Source organism: Balaenoptera musculus, chromosome 2 (assembly GCF_009873245.2).
Source record: "Balaenoptera musculus isolate JJ_BM4_2016_0621 chromosome 2, mBalMus1.pri.v3, whole genome shotgun sequence".
NCBI classification, from domain to species: domain Eukaryota; kingdom Metazoa; phylum Chordata; class Mammalia; order Artiodactyla; family Balaenopteridae; genus Balaenoptera; species Balaenoptera musculus.
This window is the reverse complement of record NC_045786.1, coordinates 74,612,523-74,632,917: the sequence shown is the minus strand read 5'-3', so window position 1 is coordinate 74,632,917 and position 20,395 is coordinate 74,612,523. Positions and strand designations below refer to the sequence as shown.

At 43.7% G+C, this 20,395-nt stretch overlaps 1 protein-coding gene across 1 annotated transcript in view; it reads right to left on the bottom strand.

Annotated features, from left to right (window-relative positions):
- MYO1E (myosin IE) overlaps positions 1 to 20,395 on the bottom strand; it is a 203,090-nt gene that overhangs the window by 108,093 nt on the left and 74,602 nt on the right. Inside the window, exon 2 of the mRNA XM_036841088.1 lies at positions 8,455 to 8,598. Coding sequence (XP_036696983.1) covers positions 8,455 to 8,598 — 144 coding nt within the window. The remainder of the gene's footprint in view (positions 1 to 8,454; positions 8,599 to 20,395) is intronic.

Below are 20,395 nucleotides of genomic sequence, written 5' to 3'. Positions count from 1 at the left end.
CCAACTAGCTCAGGTTTTGTTCTTCAGGAAGAGTAATGAACTTAATTACCAAAGTGTTACTAAAAGAAATTGTTATTTTAAGTGAATTGAAGCACATTCTTTCAAGACTGGTGACATGCACAGCTAGGAAAAAACAAATGACCGAGGAGTAAAAAGAGCAAATATTTTTTCCTTGGAAATTTCATGTTTCTTAGGTAAACTAAAAACGTATTCATTTACCTGTTTAACAAGTAGAGGGATATAAGATGAACTGAACAGTCCTGCTCTCTCTTTTTTTTTTTTTTTAATTTATTTTTGGCTGCGTTGGGTCTTCGTTGCTGCCCGTGGGCTTTCTCTAGTTGCAGCGAACGGGGGCTACTCTTCGTTGTGCTGCGTGGGCTTCTCATTGCGGTGGCTTCTCTTGCTGCAGAGCACGGGCTCTAGGCACGTGGGTTTCAGTAGTTGTGGCACGTGGGCTCAGTAGCTGTGGCTCACGGGCTCTAGAGCGCAGGCTCAGTAGTTGTGGCGCACGGGCTTCATCGCTCCGGGGCATGTGGGATCTTTCCGGACCAGGGCTCGAACCCATGTCCCCTGCATTGGCAGGCGGATTCTTAACCACTGCGCCACCAGGGAAGCCCCAGTCCTGCTCTTTAGAAGCTCTGGAGAACTGAGTTGTTTCCATAAGTGGTATTCAGAGCAGACAATTACAAACCCACATAGATCAGGTTTAGGGAAGGAGGTTTTATTTCTGTGTGGGAAATCCCAGAAGGCCCCGCAGAAGACAATGTGTTACATATGCCCCCAAAATGAAGTGTTATTATAACATACAAAATATTTCCATTTATCATTCAACAATCAACTAGTTTGAACTGGATGTCTACAACACGCCAGGCATTGTTACAGATGCAGAGATAGAGCAGTGAACAAAATGGACAGAATAGATAAAACTCCCTGCCTAGAGCCCATGCTCCACAACAAGAGAAGCCACCGCAATGAGAAGCACGTGCACTGCAACAAAGGGTGGCCCCCGCTCGCCGCAACTAGAGAAAACCCACGCTCAGCAACGAAGACCCAACGCAGCCAAAAATAAATAAATTAAAAAAAAAAAAGAATGTAAAGCTATGAGATTTCCTCCTCCAAGGGTACATTTATATATTCATATATTAGGACCTTGAGTGTCAAATAGAGCAGCACAGGGAATCTGGTCAGATTGCCTAGCTCCCCACACCCAGTTCTATTCTACTCTGACCTTGAGTCACATCTCTAAGTGGTGGTTATTGGATGATGGGGTAAACAGGACCTACTTGATAGGCTTGTTATGAGAATATGAAACAGTATAAAATGCTCAGCACAATGTTTGATATGTAGTAGAGGCAATGTCCTTAATTCATATACTTCAGGATGCTCATTCTGTCATATTAACATCTCTGAGATGCAGTGCTGGTATTATTATTGAACACAAATGAGCCAAGTGTGGAATGGATCATATAATATTTAAAAATTAATATTTATACATGAAGGTGAGAATGGGGAATGACTGGGTTGCAATTTTGCTTTGCTTTTTCACTGAACAGAAAGATCTTCAGAATTGAAAGGGCTGAACATGAAACAGTAGTAGACAAGATGGGGTCCATTTTCACTGCACATCCAGATACACCCAGCACTGCTCTGGGGTCAGGCCATGGCACTAAGAGAAAATGCAGATGAGACAGTGAATCATAACTGAAAATCACTACAGAGTCACAGAAGAGGGGCCAAGAGCAAACATAGTTCCAAGTGCCAAAGTCAGATGAGGCCAACCACACATTAGTGGCCTACTTTTTTTGAGGTAAACTTTAGAACAGATAAATTTATTGTTAGAATTATTAAGCAGGTCAGAAGTGTCCATAGTGTTACAGCCAAGACTCAGTAAGTGTTGATGATAAAAACACTGATCGAACATATACGTGTATACATGGCACTAATCTAAGCTCCTAATGACAATCCTGTTACTATTTTAATCCTATTTTACTAGGAGGAAACTGAGGCATAAGTCTTCAATGCAATGTTGAAGCAATGTTGAAATCTTCAACACTCAAGAAGTACAGCACTGCTACGACCATATTCCTTTCAGAAGTAGATGTCTATGCCGACATCCATCCCCAAATAGGATCTTTCCATGGAGGATGGTGCTCCTTCCTTAGTTGTAAAGGGACTGCTGTGAATGTCACCTGTCCTAGATAAACCAATCACTGCACTCAGAGAATAAAGAGCTGCCAGAGGACCCAAGCCAAAGGAATCACCAACCCAACTTTGTTCCCCAATAAATAAATCTAGATTGGGTTGCATAAGAGCTCCTATAGGAACCAACATTTTAAAAAAATTATTTATTTTTGGCTGTGTTGGGTCTTCGTTGCTGCACGTGGGTTTTCTCTAGTTGCGGCGAGCGGGGGCTTCTCTTGTTGCAGAGCATGGGCTCTAGGTGCACAGGCTTCAGTAGTTGTGGCTCGCGGGCTCTAGAGCGCAGGCTCAGTAGTTGTGGCGCACGGGCTTAGTTGCTCCGTGGCATGTGGGATCTTCCTGGACCAGGGCTCGAACCCATGTACCCTGCAATGGCAGGCGATTCTTAACCACTGTGCCACCTGGGAAGGTCAGGAACCAACATTTTTTTTCACTGTTAATAGTCTGCTATGTGAAAAGACATCTTGTAAAGTCTTGATTTTCACTAAGTAGTCTACATAAACTCTGGCAAGGAGACATTCAAAGAAAAAAATCTCTTTTGGAGTACTCTAGGCCAATCCTGAATCCATGACTCAGATTGGAAGAGGGATCCCAGTAGGGCTCTCGCGGGCAGTATTATTTGGGAGGACTCCTGAAAAATAAAGTTTGGTTTGAAATGAATAATGTAGCTCCTATCTAGCTACAAATTTACTTAAATCAGAATGGAGACAAGAGAATTTGATTTGGAATTTAAAGGAAACAAATATGTTTTTCCCACCTGCTTGGGTCTGCAGAGACCTCAGCTACTTCCCTGACAGCATAAGTCATCTACTGGGTTGGGCCACTTCTCCAGGTAACTCCAATACTCACTCCCACTCCCTGCTGCATAATTCAGGTGTGCCTTTGGAAAAAGCTGTTCCATCATTGTCTCTACTGACACAACCTTTGGCTGGAAAGGTGTGGCCCAAGGTTAATTTTCAAATCGTATGGAGATACACAAGGTTATGATTTAAAAAAAAAAAAACAACCGGAAATAAGATAAATGCCATCTTATTTAACAGCATATGCAAGACAGAAGGCAGCCAATAGATCTTTAATTGATTGTTTCCCAAATACTACTCTGTGGATCCTTGTACTTTCATCAATCTGCAGCAAGAATGACAAAAAGAGAAACAGTGCCCTGAATTTTTTATAAAGCCCAATGTATTCAGTATAAAGGACCATCCTTTATTCTTACACTATTTCCTTTCTACTTTTTGGGCGTTAAAATATTCTTTCTTTTATGAAATGTGATGGTAGTGCAGCTTCTGTAAATTTGTTTTTAATGGTCTTATAAGGCAAGGTCAAGAGTTTAATGTTTTTTTTTTAAAAAAAAACATTTAAATAGCCAGTGAATTTTCCCAAACTGCCCACACTGATCTAGTCGACCTGCCTGGACTCATCACTGAGGTGGGGCAGGGAGGTGAGGTGATTTGCGTGAAGTCACATATGTGGAGACGACGGAGCTGGAACTTGAGCCCCTGGCTCCAGACACCAGACCCACGTTCATCTCACTGCAGTGGCTGCCCCCCAACATGAACTGACGGCCAAGGGTCAAACCTCATTCAAATCAATGGCGCTGCCCTGAGCTCCGGTTGGTCTGGCACAAGTGTCTCAACTCCTAATTCAAGGGCTGAAAATGCCAAGCACACTTGAGCATGTGGTCTTTGAGGAAAAACAAGTTTGGAGAAAGTTGGACCAAATGAGCATGGAGTGCTTTGTACAGGAACTATTTTTGTCAGCCAAGTGGCTATAAATGATATCTCACCAGGCAGAGAGAAAATACTGCAAGGTTTCCCTCCTATATTTTAGAACGTAATTGTAAGAAGTGTGGAAACACTCAGGAAAAATAGATAGTAAACGAAACCTTCCTGGTCTTAGGATAAATAGCTGAAAAAAATGGGTTTTTGTTGGTTAACAATGTTCGCATTTTCCAAGTAGATTTTTTTTCTAACGTGGAACAAAGAAATGTGCAGTCAGCCTGAATGCATTAACAATTGATTGTTCCAAATGCTGACCTTCAGTACGAAACAATGTGCTGCTATTAGATGTAGAATAGGTAAAATGAGCCATTTTATAACTTAACCTAAAGGCGAATCTCTTCTTAACTATTAAGCTTAGGAGAGAGATGGGGAAAAACTCATTCAAAATAATGCTACTCTATCATAATAATATTCCCTTGGCATTGAACTTATAAAGGAGGCTTTTATCACTTATCAGAGGAAAAGATTCACAGTTAGACCCTTGGTATTATTTCATAAACATCCAACAGAGCCATCAAGCTTCCTCAAAGCTGAAAGCTGCTCTGTGCTATTGCCGGAAAGCACGTTGATGCCGAGTTTCTCATATACTGAGTGGGCAGAGGTTTCTACAACACGAAGTGTATTAGTGGTCAACTAACTCATTTCCTTGGAAGAACACACGATTAGTCAGTCATTGATTCAAAGACATTAATTCAAAGGCTGGGAATCAGCCCCCTCTGTGTGAGTCACTTTAAAATTCTGCTGTCTGAATGTAAAAAGCGAGTCTTCATAGTCAACAAATTTTCAATGAACATCTAATATAATGCACCATGCCAAGAATTATGCAGGAAACTAAGAAATAGACAATGCAGGATGATGCCATCTTTTGGCTAAAATTAACAAGAAAGCACATGTATGTATAGATATGTTGATATGTGACTAAATTGAAAAATATACAACAGGTTAATAGGAACAAACCTTATATGGTGGGATAGCAGGGGATTTTAATGTTCTCCTTTCCAGTTAACTGCATTTTGTAAATCGTGTTAAATGAACACATATTGCTTTAAAGTGGTTTTTAAATTTTGCTTTTTAAAAGGTATAGAAGACATAGTCCCTGTTCTTAGGAGTTTCTAGTGCTTTAGGGGTAAACGATCTGTAGGGGGAAAAGTGAGTCTGTCCGGGTTGATGATGGACTGGCTGCTGATAACCCCTGACATTTTTTTCTTTTCTTACCCAGGTGATCAAAAACCATGCCTACAGGGCTTCGCTAGTGGTGCAGTGGTTAAGAATCTGCCTGCCAACGCACGGGACACGGGTTCAAGCCCTGGTCCAGGAAGATCCCACATGCTGTGGAGCAACTAAGCCCGTGAGCCACAACTACTGAGCCTGCGCTCTAGAGCCCGTGAGCCACAACTACTGAGGCATGTGCCACAACTACTGAAGCCCGTGCACCTAGAGCCCGTGCTCCACAACAAGAGAAGCCACCACAATGAGAAGCCCACACTCCGCAACGAAGAGTAGACCCCGCTCACGGCAACTAGAGAAGCCCAAGCAGCAACGGAGACCCAACGCAGCCAAAAATAAATAAATAAATATTTTAAAAAAACAAATCATGCCTATGTAAATAATGTAATAAGCTGAGCCCACGTTCTAAGAACGTTCCAATGAATAATGAGTTCAACTACATCCACTGGAAATTAGTCTTTTATGGGCTTGTCAATAAACCAATCCTCCATTTAAAAGCTTCTATGGGGCTTCCCTGGTGGCGCAGTGGCTAAGAATCCGCCTGCCAATGCAGGGGACACGGGTTCGGGCCCTGGTCCAGGAAATTCCCACACGCCGCGGAGCAACTAAGCCCGTGCACCACAACTAATGAGCCTGTGCTCTAGAGCTCTCGAGCCACAACTACTGAGCCTGTGTGCCTAGAGCCCGTACTCCGCAACAAGAGAAGCCACAGCAATGAGAAGCCCACGCACCACAACGAAGAGTATCCCCCACTCGCGGCAACTAGAGAAAAGCCCGCGTGCAGCAACGAGGACCCAACACAGCCAAAAATAAAATAAATAAAATAAAATTAATTAATTAAAAAATTATTTTAAATAAAATAAATAAATAAAAGCTTCTATGGTAAAATGCATTTGAATGTCCAATAAGCAACTTTATCATTGAATTTTTGGAACATAATTCAGAAATATGGGAGGAACTTATACACTTGCCTTCGTGTACGATAATAATAACTAATGCTTACTTTGTACTCACTGCATTCATTATTTCATTTTACCCTACAACAGCCTCATGTGGGAGGTTTTATCATCACTCCCATTTTACAGGTGAGGAAATCAAGGAACACAGATCACAAAACTTGTGTAAGGTCACCAAGCTCATGCAGATTCAAGCTTGAAGCCAGGCTGTCCAGACACATCCCAACTCTTTCTGATCCGTCATCGGCCAGTTTCCATGTGCCATAGGTCTTGCACATAAAAGTGATTAAAATCTTTTAATGATGATAAGCCCTGATAAAGTGAGCATATTTCAATTTTTTGACCAAATAAAATGAAAACTTACAACTGAATAAAACTGCTTCCATACAATTAAAGGAAGCTCTGTGCAGGTATCTAGGAGTCAACAAATGTTTTCTGTAAAGGATCAGAGAATAGTTTAGGCTTTGCGCATCATAGCGCCTGTTGCAAATACTCAACTCTGCCATGGTAGCATAAAAGCAGCCACAGACAATAAGTAAACCAACAAGCATGGCTACGTTCCAATAAAATCCTGTGGTGGGTGGGGTTTTGTCTTTAGGCAGTGGGCTTCCACACATGATCAAGATGCTATTATAATGTGGCTAATGAATCCAAATATATCTATTAATGCTTAAAAGCAGAGGTTTAGGGATTTAACTACCCAGATATTTGGAAAAATTTCCTGTGGTAAACAAGAAACAGCACAGTATTGGTTAGAACTGTCCAAGTGCCTTGGAATAATGTCTATTAGTATTAACACCTGGTGAGTTGAACTCCCTCCTCACCAATGATGGAATAGGCAGTCCCTGCAAAAGTACTGCTGCATTGGTATGGGTGCTTTTACCTAAGAGTCAAAGGAGCGGTGTAAATAATAAACAGAAGCTACGAATGTGAAAACTTTACCTTCCCAAGGTTTGGGGGTTAAAATCTAAAATGTATGTTTCGATAGTTGCAAAGACTCCGCTTTTAATGATCATCCAGAACATCATACCTTCAGAAGCCACCAAGAGCATCACGGTTAAACTTTCTGGTACTACTATATAGATTTTCACAGACCCTTGCTTATCTATGACCAACTCCACAATAATTCTATTAAAAGAACTTTACATAGTTGCACCAAACAGAACTCCTGAATCCTGTAGGAACTTAAGCAACTATCACAGTTCTCTGTTTATAATGAAGTCAACACACATTTGAATCAAATTTAGATTCTGAAGTTTTTAAAGTCCTACCAAAAAAATGGTATCTGGGGCTTCCCTGGTGGCGCAGTGGTTGAGAATCTGCCTGCCAATGCAGGGGACACGGGTTCGAGCCCTGGTCTGGGAAGATCCCACATGCCACGGAGCAACTAGCCCCGTGAGCCACCATTACTGAGCCTGCGCGTCTGGAGCCTGTGCTCCGCAACAAGAGAGGCAGCGATAATGAGAGGCCCACACACCGCGATGAGGAGTGGTCCCCACTTGCCGCAACTAGAGAAGGCCTTTGCACAGAAACGAAGACCCAACACAGCCATAAATAAATAAATACATACATACATATATACATAAATAAATAAATAAACCCAAAGTTAAAAAAAAAATGGTATCTGGCAAGCTAAAATTGAAACATAAAGAACTCAAGAACGTCAGACATTTTCAACAGTTGATCTTCACTTCTCTCTCATGTTTCTTTTCGTAAACATAAGAATGCAGAAAAACTGGCAAAATGGCATATTTTTTGCATGAGGCAATCTTTTTTAAACCTTTTAAGTCTGGACTTAACTGTCTCTGCTTTGCAATTAGGGAGCGCTATCGACAGAATTCTGCAGACCAGGATGTTCTCTAGGAAGAGCACAGGTTTTAGACACCACGTGCGTGGCTAGAGCACGTCAAAGGTACAGTGCCATTGATTGAAATAGAGGAATACTGGCTGCATCCTTTTTTTTTTTTTCGGCCACGCGGCACGGCATGCGGGATCTTAGTTCCCTGACCGGGGATGGAACCCGTGCCCCCTGCAGTGGAGGCACAGAGTCTTAACCGCCAGGGAAGTCCCTGGCTCCATCTTGCTTTTGTGAAATGCCAGGGGAAAACTTTGGCACCATCTCTGCCCTTCCTACAGCCTGAAGCAAGGGACAAAAAGTACAAAACCACATTCTGAAATGGTGAAAATGACTTGAGCGTATAGTGTCAGTTCAGAATTTCAGATGGATCTCTTATACTAGGATGGACATGTCATCTCACTTAGAAATGTCCAAAGAAACCAATAAAGGATACAAAAATGTAGTCGTCCATGTATCTCTTCTTTAGATTCTCCACGATGGCATTCTCTGTGATCTTGGAGAGCAGGACCATGTCATCCACGCCACTGTGCTTGACATTGTGGCTCTGCCAGTGGTACCGGTAGGCACCTTTGCTTCCCTGCAAACAGAAAACACACAATTATGAGGATGGTTTATTTTCTCCTGGAGGAAAAAAAAAAATGTCACTGAGTTCCCAAATATTCCTTATATCAAATGAGAATGAGCAAAGCAAACAAAGATCTTGCTATCAATAGATCTGGATTCAGATTTCAGCTTTGCCACCTAAGTGAAGTGGGGAAAAGTGAGCTAAGCTTTTGTGTCACTTAGGCTTTTCTCTTTGTAAAAATGGGAGAAATAAGACCCAGTTCATAGAGTTGCTGTAAGGATTAAATAAAACAACATGTAAAGCACCAAGCGGTATCCAGAGCACAGCACAGTAAATGATCAATGGGCTTGGATAATTCCTTCAACCTTATTGTTTTGTAGAACTGACCGGTAAAATAAGCAATGAAACAGAAACTTTCTAGATTTGTTTTGCAAAGTATATGACAGAACTCAGAAGTGGAAAGAATATGTATCCCACAATGGCTAGGTCACATTGTCATAATTTCTCAAGCCATCTGAATTGCTTTCCATCCATGAACTTACCACTGTCGATGTAATACTGGCCTTCCACATTCAAAAGATAGGCTACATTTTGATGACCGATCACTGCTATATTAACAAGGAAATGGACAGGACAGCCTAAACACGATCACAGAACATGCTACGGACAGAAGAACCTCGTCTGATCTCACAGCTTCCTTGGATAGGTAGAGCCCTTGTCTGCTAACTGGATTTACAACTTAACACCAGGGATGGCCTCTGAGCACCCTGTGGCCCGCAGGGCTCCCCATCACTTGGCATTTCTGCAGTGGGATCCCCCATGTGTTGGACTACGTGCCAAGTCCTGGAGCTAAGGGCAGATGGGAGCCCCACTGTGGCTGCATTTGGGGAGCTCATGGTCTCCTGAAGGACATGAGAGATAGCCACCAAATGATTCATAATTTGTGCGTCAGCAACAGCCAACATGTAAACACATGTAAAATGGGTGTTCCGGCAGTGGGTGGAGACTCCTTTGCCCCAGGAGAGACAGAAATCACTTCCTGGAGAAGGTGCCATGTGAAGTGGACCTAAAATATTTTGAATTTGCCAGACAAAACTAGACAAGGAAGGATATTCATTATAATTTACACTCACGGGGCAAAAAAAAAAAAAGCCAATACATATGAAATAATGACAAATAATACATGGCAAGATATTAGAAGACTCTCCCTTCCCTTCAAGCTCTCCGTGCATCCTACTGGCCATGTCACACGCTGGACAAGCGTGGTGGGCACTGAACCAAGCAAGACTGGCTCCTCTCCCTCCTCAGGAGTTAACTTTTGAGAGGAGTTTGGATAAAGGAGAAAAAATGTCTGAATTAGGGTATCTAGAAAGGCCACCTGCTCAAACGTCAAAACTAGGATGAGAAAAGGCAATAGGTTCTTTGAGAGAAGGGGAAGGTGGAAGGAAACAAGATAAATAACATTTTAAATTTCACTTTAAAAAAAATGTTTAATGCTTTCCCTGCAGGAGACATGTGCCCTTTGAAATGGAAAAATCTAAGAAGCTCTGGGAAAGCAATTATTAAAAAACCAGCCAAGGAAGGGGCCATAGGAAAAGCATAGTGCCATGGGTTCAAGCTCCAGAAAGGAGCCGCCCTTTCTGGAAAGCTTGCCACCCAGGCTGCCTTACAGAGGGAAACTGTTTATATGATAAATTGGACTTTCTCAGAACCACACGCAGCATCACTTCCTCAATCAGTTCCAATATTACCTCAAACCTCACCACTCCTCCTTATTCTTGCGGCAGAGCAGAAAGCACTGGCCACAGCATGACTCACTGGATCTCAATGGCAGGTCCATCGTCTATTTCCAACCAGATAAAGATTCCTGGAAACTCCTCCCCTCCTCCACCCTCCCTGCTTTCCCAGCTTGAATATTCTTTCTGGGCACCCGCAAAAATTACTCTGCATAGAAAACTAGGGTCCTGGAGTAGCTAGCCAGTAGGTGTGTGCGTTTGTTTCTTTTTAACCCCAATATATACCTACCTACTTAAAAGAGGGCAAAAATATTATTTTCTCTTTAAAAATGTAAGCAGTTGAACAAAACAGAAGGGCTACTAATAAGCTGTTATTTAACATGCGCAAAGGACAAGAAATGGAGGGGCTCTGTGTCATAGTGTATGTGTTTGTACTGATCCAGAGAAATGCCTTCTCAAGGTAACCCAAGTCCATCTTGGTGCCCAATCCAACTGTCTTTTCTCTCTCTCTCACTGCAGTGTGATACATTACTGTCTGTCCCATCTCCAAGGTAGTGTCTTCTTCCTAACAGCAGTTACTTCCCAGTGCAACAGGGCTCTTCATGGAGTTCATTGATTCTCACCATCTCAAATATCCCTCCACACAAAAAAGTCCCCAGACTTCTATCTACAAGAGGGTAAGGAACCAATAGGATACCTGACAGTTACTATAAGCAAGGCAATGAGCCATTTGATTTGAGGCAATCGCTTTTTTGCTCTTCCGAACAACCCTATGAGAGAGGGGTTAACATCCCCATGCTACATGCAAGGAAACAGACGCCCCAAGCAGTAAGTAGCAAAGGCAAGATGCGAACCAAAGTCTCTATGATTATGAACTCATTCAAACATCACGGGTTCTTCACACTTTCTCCCTAGTGACTTACTGGATATTTCCACACGTTACGTTTAAATGGCAACAGAATGCCATTTAACCGAATTCATCACTAAAAAGACATAACTGAATTCATCACTAAAAAGACAAACAGTTGGAGGGTCCTCCGTATCCACGGGTTCTGCATCCGCGGATTCCCAACCGTAGATCACAGATAAGAAGGGCCGACTGTACGATGCCATTTTATATAAGGGACTTGAGCATCCAGGGATTTTGGTATCCACAGCGGTCCTGGAACCAATCCCCTGTGGATACAAAGGGAAGACTATACAATCTTTGTTAATGGCCACCTTCTCTTAGCATCAAAGTCTAAAACACTGGAGCTATTTTTCATCTGACATATTTCCTATAACCAATTTGGTCACAAATCTCTCTCTCTCCCCCACTTCCTCCCAGGCTATTATAGTTATATATGTGAACTCATTCAATCTTCACAATCATCTCCCATACTATGTATTATCTCTATGTTGCTGATTGAAAAAAAAAAGTAAATCGCCCAAGGTCTTCTAATTGTAGCTTCTGTCTTTATTGACCCCCACCCTTACTATGCTTTTCTCCTCCCCCTTCTCCATCCCCCCTGCCCTGCCCCCCGAAATTCAGATGCGGTAAAGGGAAGGAGGGAAAATAGCTAGGGATGCTGGGAGCACCTTAGAGCCTTTTGGGGAAGGCTGACCTGTCCTTAGCAATCCATAGAACCCACCCATAGGTAGATGAAAGCTGGTACAGGGCTGGGCTGGGCAGTTCTAGCGGAGAGTGAGAACCTGATCCAGGAAGCTGGAAACGAAACAAGGATGCATAGGCTCTCATCCCAGCCCAGGGAAGCTTCAAAGTTCCCCACAGTGAAAAAGAACAACTGTTTTCTGTTTTTCTATAGGGAACCACAGTGTTTGATCATAGTGTGACTTTCCCAGAAGCCTTCCTTGGAACACAGCCACTGATAGAGAGTAAGTGGGGAACACAGTGGGAAACGGTTATCACCTTACAACCCTAGACCAGGGTCCCCAACCCCCGGGGGGCGGCGGACCAGTACGGGGTCGCATAGCAGGAGGTGAGCAGCAGGTGAGCGAGCAAAGCTTCATCTGCCGCTCCCCATGCTTGCATTACCGCCTGAACCATCCCCCCTCCCCACCATCCCCCCATCCCCCATCCCCCTCCTCCCGTGGAAAAATTTTCTTCCGCGGAAACCGGTCCCTGGCGCCAAAAAGTTTGGGGACCGCTGCCCTAGACAATGTCCTCGGAAGCAGAAGCTGAAAGTTGCCTTCAGACCACAAACTACTGTCCTAGAATTGTGTGGACAAGAATGGTGTTCCTGGGGCAAATAACCTGGACTTCTTTGCTTCTTCCTCCTGCCCCTGACTGGGAGGGTAGGGGCAGGATGGGCTGCCACGCCTGCTGGGAAGACGACCCGAGGGACGGGGACTTCCCCATCTGTGTGAGGAGGTACATTTTCCTCAGATGACAAAAGTCCAGCTTACCAGGCTAGCACCTCAGTGAAACTCCACTTCCTTCTCTTCTGTGGGCTTCTTGGATGGGGTAACTCCTTTTAGTTTCCCCACCAAAAAATGGTAACATTTTAAACAAGTAGGGGCGCTCAGCGAGGTATTTCATTTCCCAACAGTTCTTGGTAAGTGAAGCAACGCCGCACAAAGGATGGAAAATGGCTGCTAATGTGCCAGCTAAGAAATGATAATAATAATAATAACAATGATAATGATGATGATGATAAAAAGTTACTCTTAGCCCTGACAATGATTACAAATTACGAAAGAGCTACTTCTCACTAGGTAAACACTGAGTGCAGACTTTCTCTGGTCCACAGTTACTTTCTAATGATGAAACAGTTGATTAAAAAGCATGGATTCACACGCAAGCTCTAAAACGTGGGGTACGCCCACATCCACTTAATGGCCCGGTGTACTCCTCACATTTAAGAGGTGGCACCAAGACACAGGAGTACCTCACGTTGAGGAAGAACCCGGTCACTGATTTTAAAAGGAGAAGTGTCATGAACTGGTGTGCTTAGCAGGGTGGGGACCAGGATGAGCAAAGTTGAGTCAGCGTACAAAAGCAGGCACTGCTGTCTCCTGAAAGCCAACCTCCACTCCCACGGAGAGGGCCCTAGGGCAGTCCTGCCCACAGCCAGGGCTCTGCACACACTCTCACTAGGGTCTCTGAGCATTTTCCTTCCTTGGTTCATCCCGGAGAGAGGAGACGACCATATACTGGGTAACTACACTTCTTCAGACGCCCTTCAGACGCCCAGGAAAGGGAGGCCATCGTATGTGCTGTGTAAACACAACAGGCTCAGTGTTGGGCAGGGCCTGGGGAGGGGGTGGCCATAAACGCCCTTACCCTCTTGTAGAAAGAATACACAGCACGGTATCTTTAGAGAGTCATGTGGAAATAGGGATCAAAACTTCAGTCACGGGACTTCCCTGGTGGTCCAGTGGTTGAGACTCCGAGCTCCCAGTGCAGGGGGCCCAGGTTCGATTCCTGCTCAGGGAACTAGATCCCACATGCCGCAACTAAAGATCCCGCATGCCACAACTAAGACCCTGCACAGCCAAATAAATAAATAAATATTAAAAAAAAAAACAAACTTCAGTCACACAGACCAATATATAAACTGTTAACTAAACTAAATAAAAATAAAATGTGGGCTTCCCTGGTGGCGCAGTGGTTAAGAATCTGCCTGCTAATGCAGGGGACACGGGTTTGAGCCCTGGTCCGGGAAGGTCCCACATGCCACGGAGCAACTAAGCCCGTGTGCCACAACTACTGAGCCTGCGTGACGCAACTACTGAAGCCCACGTACCTAGAGCCTGTGCTCTGCAATGAGAAGCCACCGCAATGAGAAGCCCGCGCACCACAAGGAAGAGTAGCCCCCGCTCACCGCAACTAGAGAAAGCCCACGCGCAACAACAAAGAGCCAACACAGCCAAAAATAAATAAATTAATTAAATAAGTAAAAAAAAATAAAATAAAATGCATACCCTCTTTGATCCAGCCATTTTATTTTTAGGAATTTACCTCAAGATCTACCAAGGATGCCAAAATGTATGTACAAGGTTGCTCATTGTAACAAAGTCTGTAATGAGGAAATCTGGACATATGGATTAGAGACCGATTAGAACATGGCACTCTCTGCAGGTGTTCCACACGGTCATTGAAAGGAATCTGCCTGTGCTGACTTGGAAGATCTTCAAGATCCCCAGTTTCATGAAAATAGCAGTCAATACGTGGATTTAGTATTCAAGGACTGCACTGGCCTAAATTTTTTAAAAGACATGTGTTGGGACTTTCCTGGCGGTCCAGCGGTTAAGACTTCGCCTTCCAATGCAGGGGGTGAGGGTTGGATCCCTGGTCGGGGTGCTAAGATCCCACATGCCTCGCAGCCAAAAAACCAAAACATAAAACAGAAGCAATATTGTAACAAATTCAATAAAGACTTTTTTAAAAAAACGGGCATCAAAAAAAAATCTTTAGGGATTCCCTAGTGGCACAGTGGTTGAAAATCCGCCTGCCAATGCAGGGGACACGAGTTTGAGCCCTGGCCCGGGAAGATCCCACATGCCGCGGAGCAACTAAGCCTGCGCACCACAACTACTGAGCCTGCGCTCTAGAGCCTGCGAGCCACAACTACTGAGCCCACGTGCCACAACTACTGAAGACCGTACGCCTAGAGCCCATGCTCCGCAACAAGAGAAGCCACCGCAGTGAGAAGCCCACGCGCCGCAACAGAGAGCAGCCCCCGCTCGCCACAACTAGAGAAAGCCCGCGTGCAGCAACGAAGACCCAACGCAGCCAAAAATAAATAAATAAATTTCATTAAAAAAAAAACTTTAAAAAAATTTAAAAATTAAAAAAATAAAAGACGTGTTATAATTGTTTTCTTGAAAGATACATAAGGTTCCATTGGGGAGAAGCCCTGGGGTTTGGGGAGAAAGGTGACTTTTACTCTCCATTTTAAACTTTGCTGCACGGTTTACTTTTTTATTGCTGTTTTAAACCATATGAATGTGTTAGTAAAATTTAAAAATAAATAGAAATGTTGAATATGATGCCAATACTATCAAGCATTTTCTGGGGGTGATGATTTCCAGAAAACCTGGGACTAAAATGTCCCCAATGTTTTAAGTGTATCACCGCAAAAGGCAGATAAACCATAGTCTTATTGCCAACAATGCACAATGGGTAATGCTCTGGCCTGACGAGCTGAGCTTGTTTTTTAATGGGATTTTCTGTCCCAGTGAGTCATAACAGGAAAGGCTTGGAACTATCTGTTAGACGTTCATCTTTTAATCGACAGTCTTGGTATTCTACCTTTCGCAGTTCTGCTGTTTGACTGGAATGAAACACTTCCATTGCAAACGATGGGGAAAAAAATCAACCATAAATATTTGTTTGTCTATGTGCCAGGCATAGTAAGCCAGCATTGGGCTTGCAACGTGTTTCAACTTTATGGAACTTAGACGCCCCCGCTATTTTGGTGGTGTGAAGATGGATGTCTGAAGCAAGCATTTGCGGGTGCTGAACTACAGTGAACAGAGTGCAAGGAAGGGGTGTTTCTGGAGGAGGTGGGGGGTAGGAGTGGGAGCGGGCAGTCAGGAGCCCACAAACACCCCTATTCCCCTCAACCTTTAAGGTAAATGGAACTGACTTTTACTGAAACCATAAATATACACCGAAGCTTTACATCTCATTGAATTCTCACAACACCTGCAAGACATGAATATTACAATCACACTGTCACTATTTTACAAATGGGTAAAGTGAGGCCTGGGATTATAATGTACCAAGTTGCCTCTGCTCGGAGGGTCTGGGGATGGGAAAGTACATGGGGGGTTGGCACACAAAGTAGGAGCGCAGGAGGCTCAGTGAATGTAGACGATGTGTTCATTGGTCTCACTCATGTAGGTACATGTGACCTGATCAAAAGTTGAATATTTGTGTAGCATTTCCACATACATGGCCTCAGTTAATCCCTGTGACAAAGGGCCAGCGCTGAGACTTGTCATCAGGACTTCTGACTTCCTTTTCTTTGCTCTTTCTGCTACACCACAGCTCACTTCCGATACCATTATCAAGGCCAAGTGTAGACACTGGCTCCAGGATCACTAGATCCAGTGGTTTCTAAGCCAGGGTTGGCTAGAGTCACCCTTCCTGGAAGTGACTAGAGCAAACCTAATTTATCATCCAAACCGAGACACTCTGCGTGCAGAAGGGGATGTTGTTAATAATAAAGCTGGAACAAGAGGCATCAACTGGGACTGTCTCAGGCCGCATGGTTGTATCTGTGACCAGCTTGATCCCGGAAAAGTCATGGGCAGCTCTCAAAGACCAGCCCTCCCAGGAAGATCCTCAGGGTCTCCCACAAATCACTCAGCTTCTCTGAGGCTCTCGGGGCCTCTCAGCGGCCTGCTCAGGAGAAGGAGGTTTCTGACATTACATTGCCCCCAGGGGACAATCATACCAACCCCCAATCCCTCTAGGGGTAAGTTGGTTTTACATGATGACATGATCTGGGGGCAAAGTGTGGATGGTACACACCAGGCTGGCAACACTGGCTGAACTAATTGAGTGGGGGAAGGAAAAAAGGTTTGGGGGGAAAAAAAAAAAAAACAAGAGATGGTAAGGAGCCCAAATTTGGTTTTAATTGCATATGTGATATTATTTATATAAAATGATATCTCTATGTGGCAATACAGTTGTTAAAATGATGCAGTTATTTATCTAAGTGTACTTTCTGTATGGTTTTATTTCTCTGCTGAGTACATATTTATAAAATGTGCACACACATATACAGTTCTTTTCAGTGAAAAAGAAATTAGATCAAATACTTTGTACAATGAGATATATGTATAAATGACACTTTTCCCATATTCTCTTGTTTTTCCATGTCAGCTTTGTTCACCCCAGCTTGCAGCTATAGTAAACTCTTCTTTAAATAACAGTGGGCCCCTAGCAGGAAAAGAAACTCCCTTTCTTTCACTTACTCTGACTGAAATGTGGCTCCCAAAAGGATGGGTTTTTTTTATATCAATGAACAGTTCAAAGCTAAGATGTTATAAATGAACAGTTAACATATTCCATCAATTCTAAGATGCATTTTTTTCATACCTCTAACGATGTGAAACTAGGACATGTCTTATAACCAATGCTGTGTCACAGCTTAACTCATAACCAGTAGCACCTTGGGCTTGATAAATTGTGGCATGAAACACTTCCAAAGAGCCAGGCCCCCCTTCTGTGCACTTTACAAGTGGGAAGTCACTGTTTAATATCATCAAAGATATTATAAAGCTTTCGTTTATTCTGGAAGCACTGTACCATGTATTAACGTCACTTCAGGAACTGTGCAGTGGTTTTACTGGTGAGGTTGATGATTGCCCAGTTCTGGAGGCTTTGCTGTGATCATTTTTGTAGCTGTTGCCTCCACCCCCGGCCCAGACTGGATGAGGGTGAGTGTCCTGGCTGACGAGCAGCTCCCATCAAGCTGCCTACACCAGACCACAAGTTTGCAAAGCAAGGTAATCTCCTCTTCGGTTTGTAAAAGGCATGTTCCATTTGGACCTCTTTCAATCTAAAACTTCCTTCAGTATTAAGACCATTGAAGCAGGAGACCCCCTTCCCTCACCGCTGCCCCACAGGTGATATGTCCTCCCCAGGGGATTGCACTGAGCTCTGGCCTTCATTTGCATACACTATACTCCAACGTTTCCTAAACCTCATTTTCAACAACTTTTACAACTCTTCTATATCCAAGTTGCACCAGCCCTATGCGTCACATTTTTATATAAACTGTCCTTTTTAATTTGGCTAAATCCTAAACAGCTATCTCCATAAAATCACCAGTTTTATTTCTTCAGTGTGTTAAATAATGAAGATAGGGCTTCCCTGGTGGCGCAGTGGTTAAGAATCCACCTGCCAATGCAGGAGACATGGGTTCGAGCCCTGGTCCGGGAAGATCCCACATACCACGGAGCAACTAGGCCCATGCGCCACAACGACTGAGCCTGCGCTCTAGAGCCCGTGAACCACAACTACTGAGCCCACATGCCACAACTACTGAAGCCCATACGCCTAGAGCCTGTGCTCCGCAACAAGAGAAGCCACCGCGGTGAGAGGTCCGCGCACCGCAACGAAGAGTAGCCCCCCCCTCACCGCAACTAGAGAAAGCCCGAGCGCAGCAACAAAGACCCAAAGCAGCCAAAAATAAAATAAATAAATGAATTTATTAAAAAAAAAAAATAATAATGAAGATAAACGATTTAAAATACACAACATGGGGTCAGACACACTGACCTTACCGTGCACCTTGGTGCCATATCCCACACGTGGGGACCCGCTGCCCCTCTCTACTGGGCCCATTCCCACCAATTTCAAGTCTAGACACAGAGAGTTTAAACGACTTCTATTTCCCAGACGTATTTTTCTCTGCTGTGGAAAAAATCTCACCTGGCAAGACTAGATTCCCCTTTCGGTAGCAGATGAGAGGCTAGGTTTCGTTTTCACAAGTAGAAACTGCTCTGAATTCATGTCCCAAATCCCCTGCACTTTCCATCAGGGGTCCCCAGGGCCCTCCTCTAGTCCTCTCGCCTCAGAAAACAGCCACACATGGGACATTTTATCGGTCCCCTGGGTGAGGGCTTGTCCTGAGGCTGACGAGGAAATTCTCTCTTGGGCACCTGCAATTTATTCTTTGTCTCTAGGGAAGCACTTCCTGCAAGTATTGTCAACCCTGTTCTATCCTTCTTCCTCTCAATCTTTAGGAAATCTAGGGTAGTGGCTCTCTCCCCGGGGGAGAATATTCTTCTTGTACAACAGCTAATTCTCATTACATACCAGCACTGTTCGAAACATTTTATACATGATAATTTATTTAATCCTCACAACCTTACCAGGCAGGAAAAATGAAGCACAGAGAAGTTAACTAACTTGCCCAACCCCAGAAGCTGGGCTTCAAATTGAGGCCAGTTGGCTCTCAAATCTTGGCACTTAATCATTAATACCTACTGCGTCTTGTAATTGGTAAGTGGATGTTGGAAACAGCAATAATGCTAGAGATAACAGTAATTGCTTTATTGCATGTTTAGTAATTGCCACGTATCAACTTTTTTTATCCACACAACAGCATGAAGCAGATACTTTTATTATTGGTACATAGGGTACCATGTGCAAAGCCCAGCATCTAGGAGCCCACAGAGCAAGCAGTCTGGCCCTACATGGCCTTGGGAGCACGTCTACTCCCTGCCGAGTCCCCAGCCTGCAGGGCAGTGCCTGGCACACGGTCGTGGCTCAATCAGTACTAGTTGGGCCAATGAATTCCCAGTGGCTTTGGCTCATCTCAGAACCAGGTGTATGTCACTGTGGCAGCTGTCAGTGGGGTAAATGGGGGTCCTGGGCCCAGAGTCTGCCCCAAGGAAGAAAGAAGTTTCTAAAGCTTTCCTAATGCCCCCAGCCCAGAAGATCAAAGGGAAGAGATGTTGCCCTTAAAGACAATTCTCCTTCTCTTAACTGTCTACTGTCAGCCAGGTAAGGAAAACAGGCTAATTTTGACCACAGGGTGATGACATTTCAAGCTACAAAATAAAATGAATCAAATGGTTGAAATCCCATTATATGACAAATGCTCATTTTACTTCTGCCTCTATTTATATTTTAATCAAACAAATGACGAAGAGTCACACTGATGTCAGTCTTTTCAGCTGCAGCTCTGCTAGTTTGACAACATGTCAAGCATTTATCAGTCTCTTCAGGGACCTCCCTGTCGTCACTCCTGTTTTCAAGTACAAAGGTTGGGGAATACCATTCTTCTTGCTAATCCAGCAGTTTATTACAATCAACAGACTTGGGTTCAAGTATAAGCTCTGTGACCTTGGCAAGGTCAGTTTCATGGAATTTAATTCTTCACAATTCAGGTAGTCTATTAAATTTATATGTAAATGTGATTTAGTTTTTGCACCTCTACTGACAGGACTTTCATTAATAGATTCATAAACCAAGAAAACAAAATCCTATCAGACCATGTGTCACAATTTTTGGTTTGAAAATTACAGTCCCTGAAGCAATGGTAGCTGTTCAGTAAATTTCTTTAATTGAATTAAGAAGCCAAAGTAATGATGCAGACCAGCTGGAAACA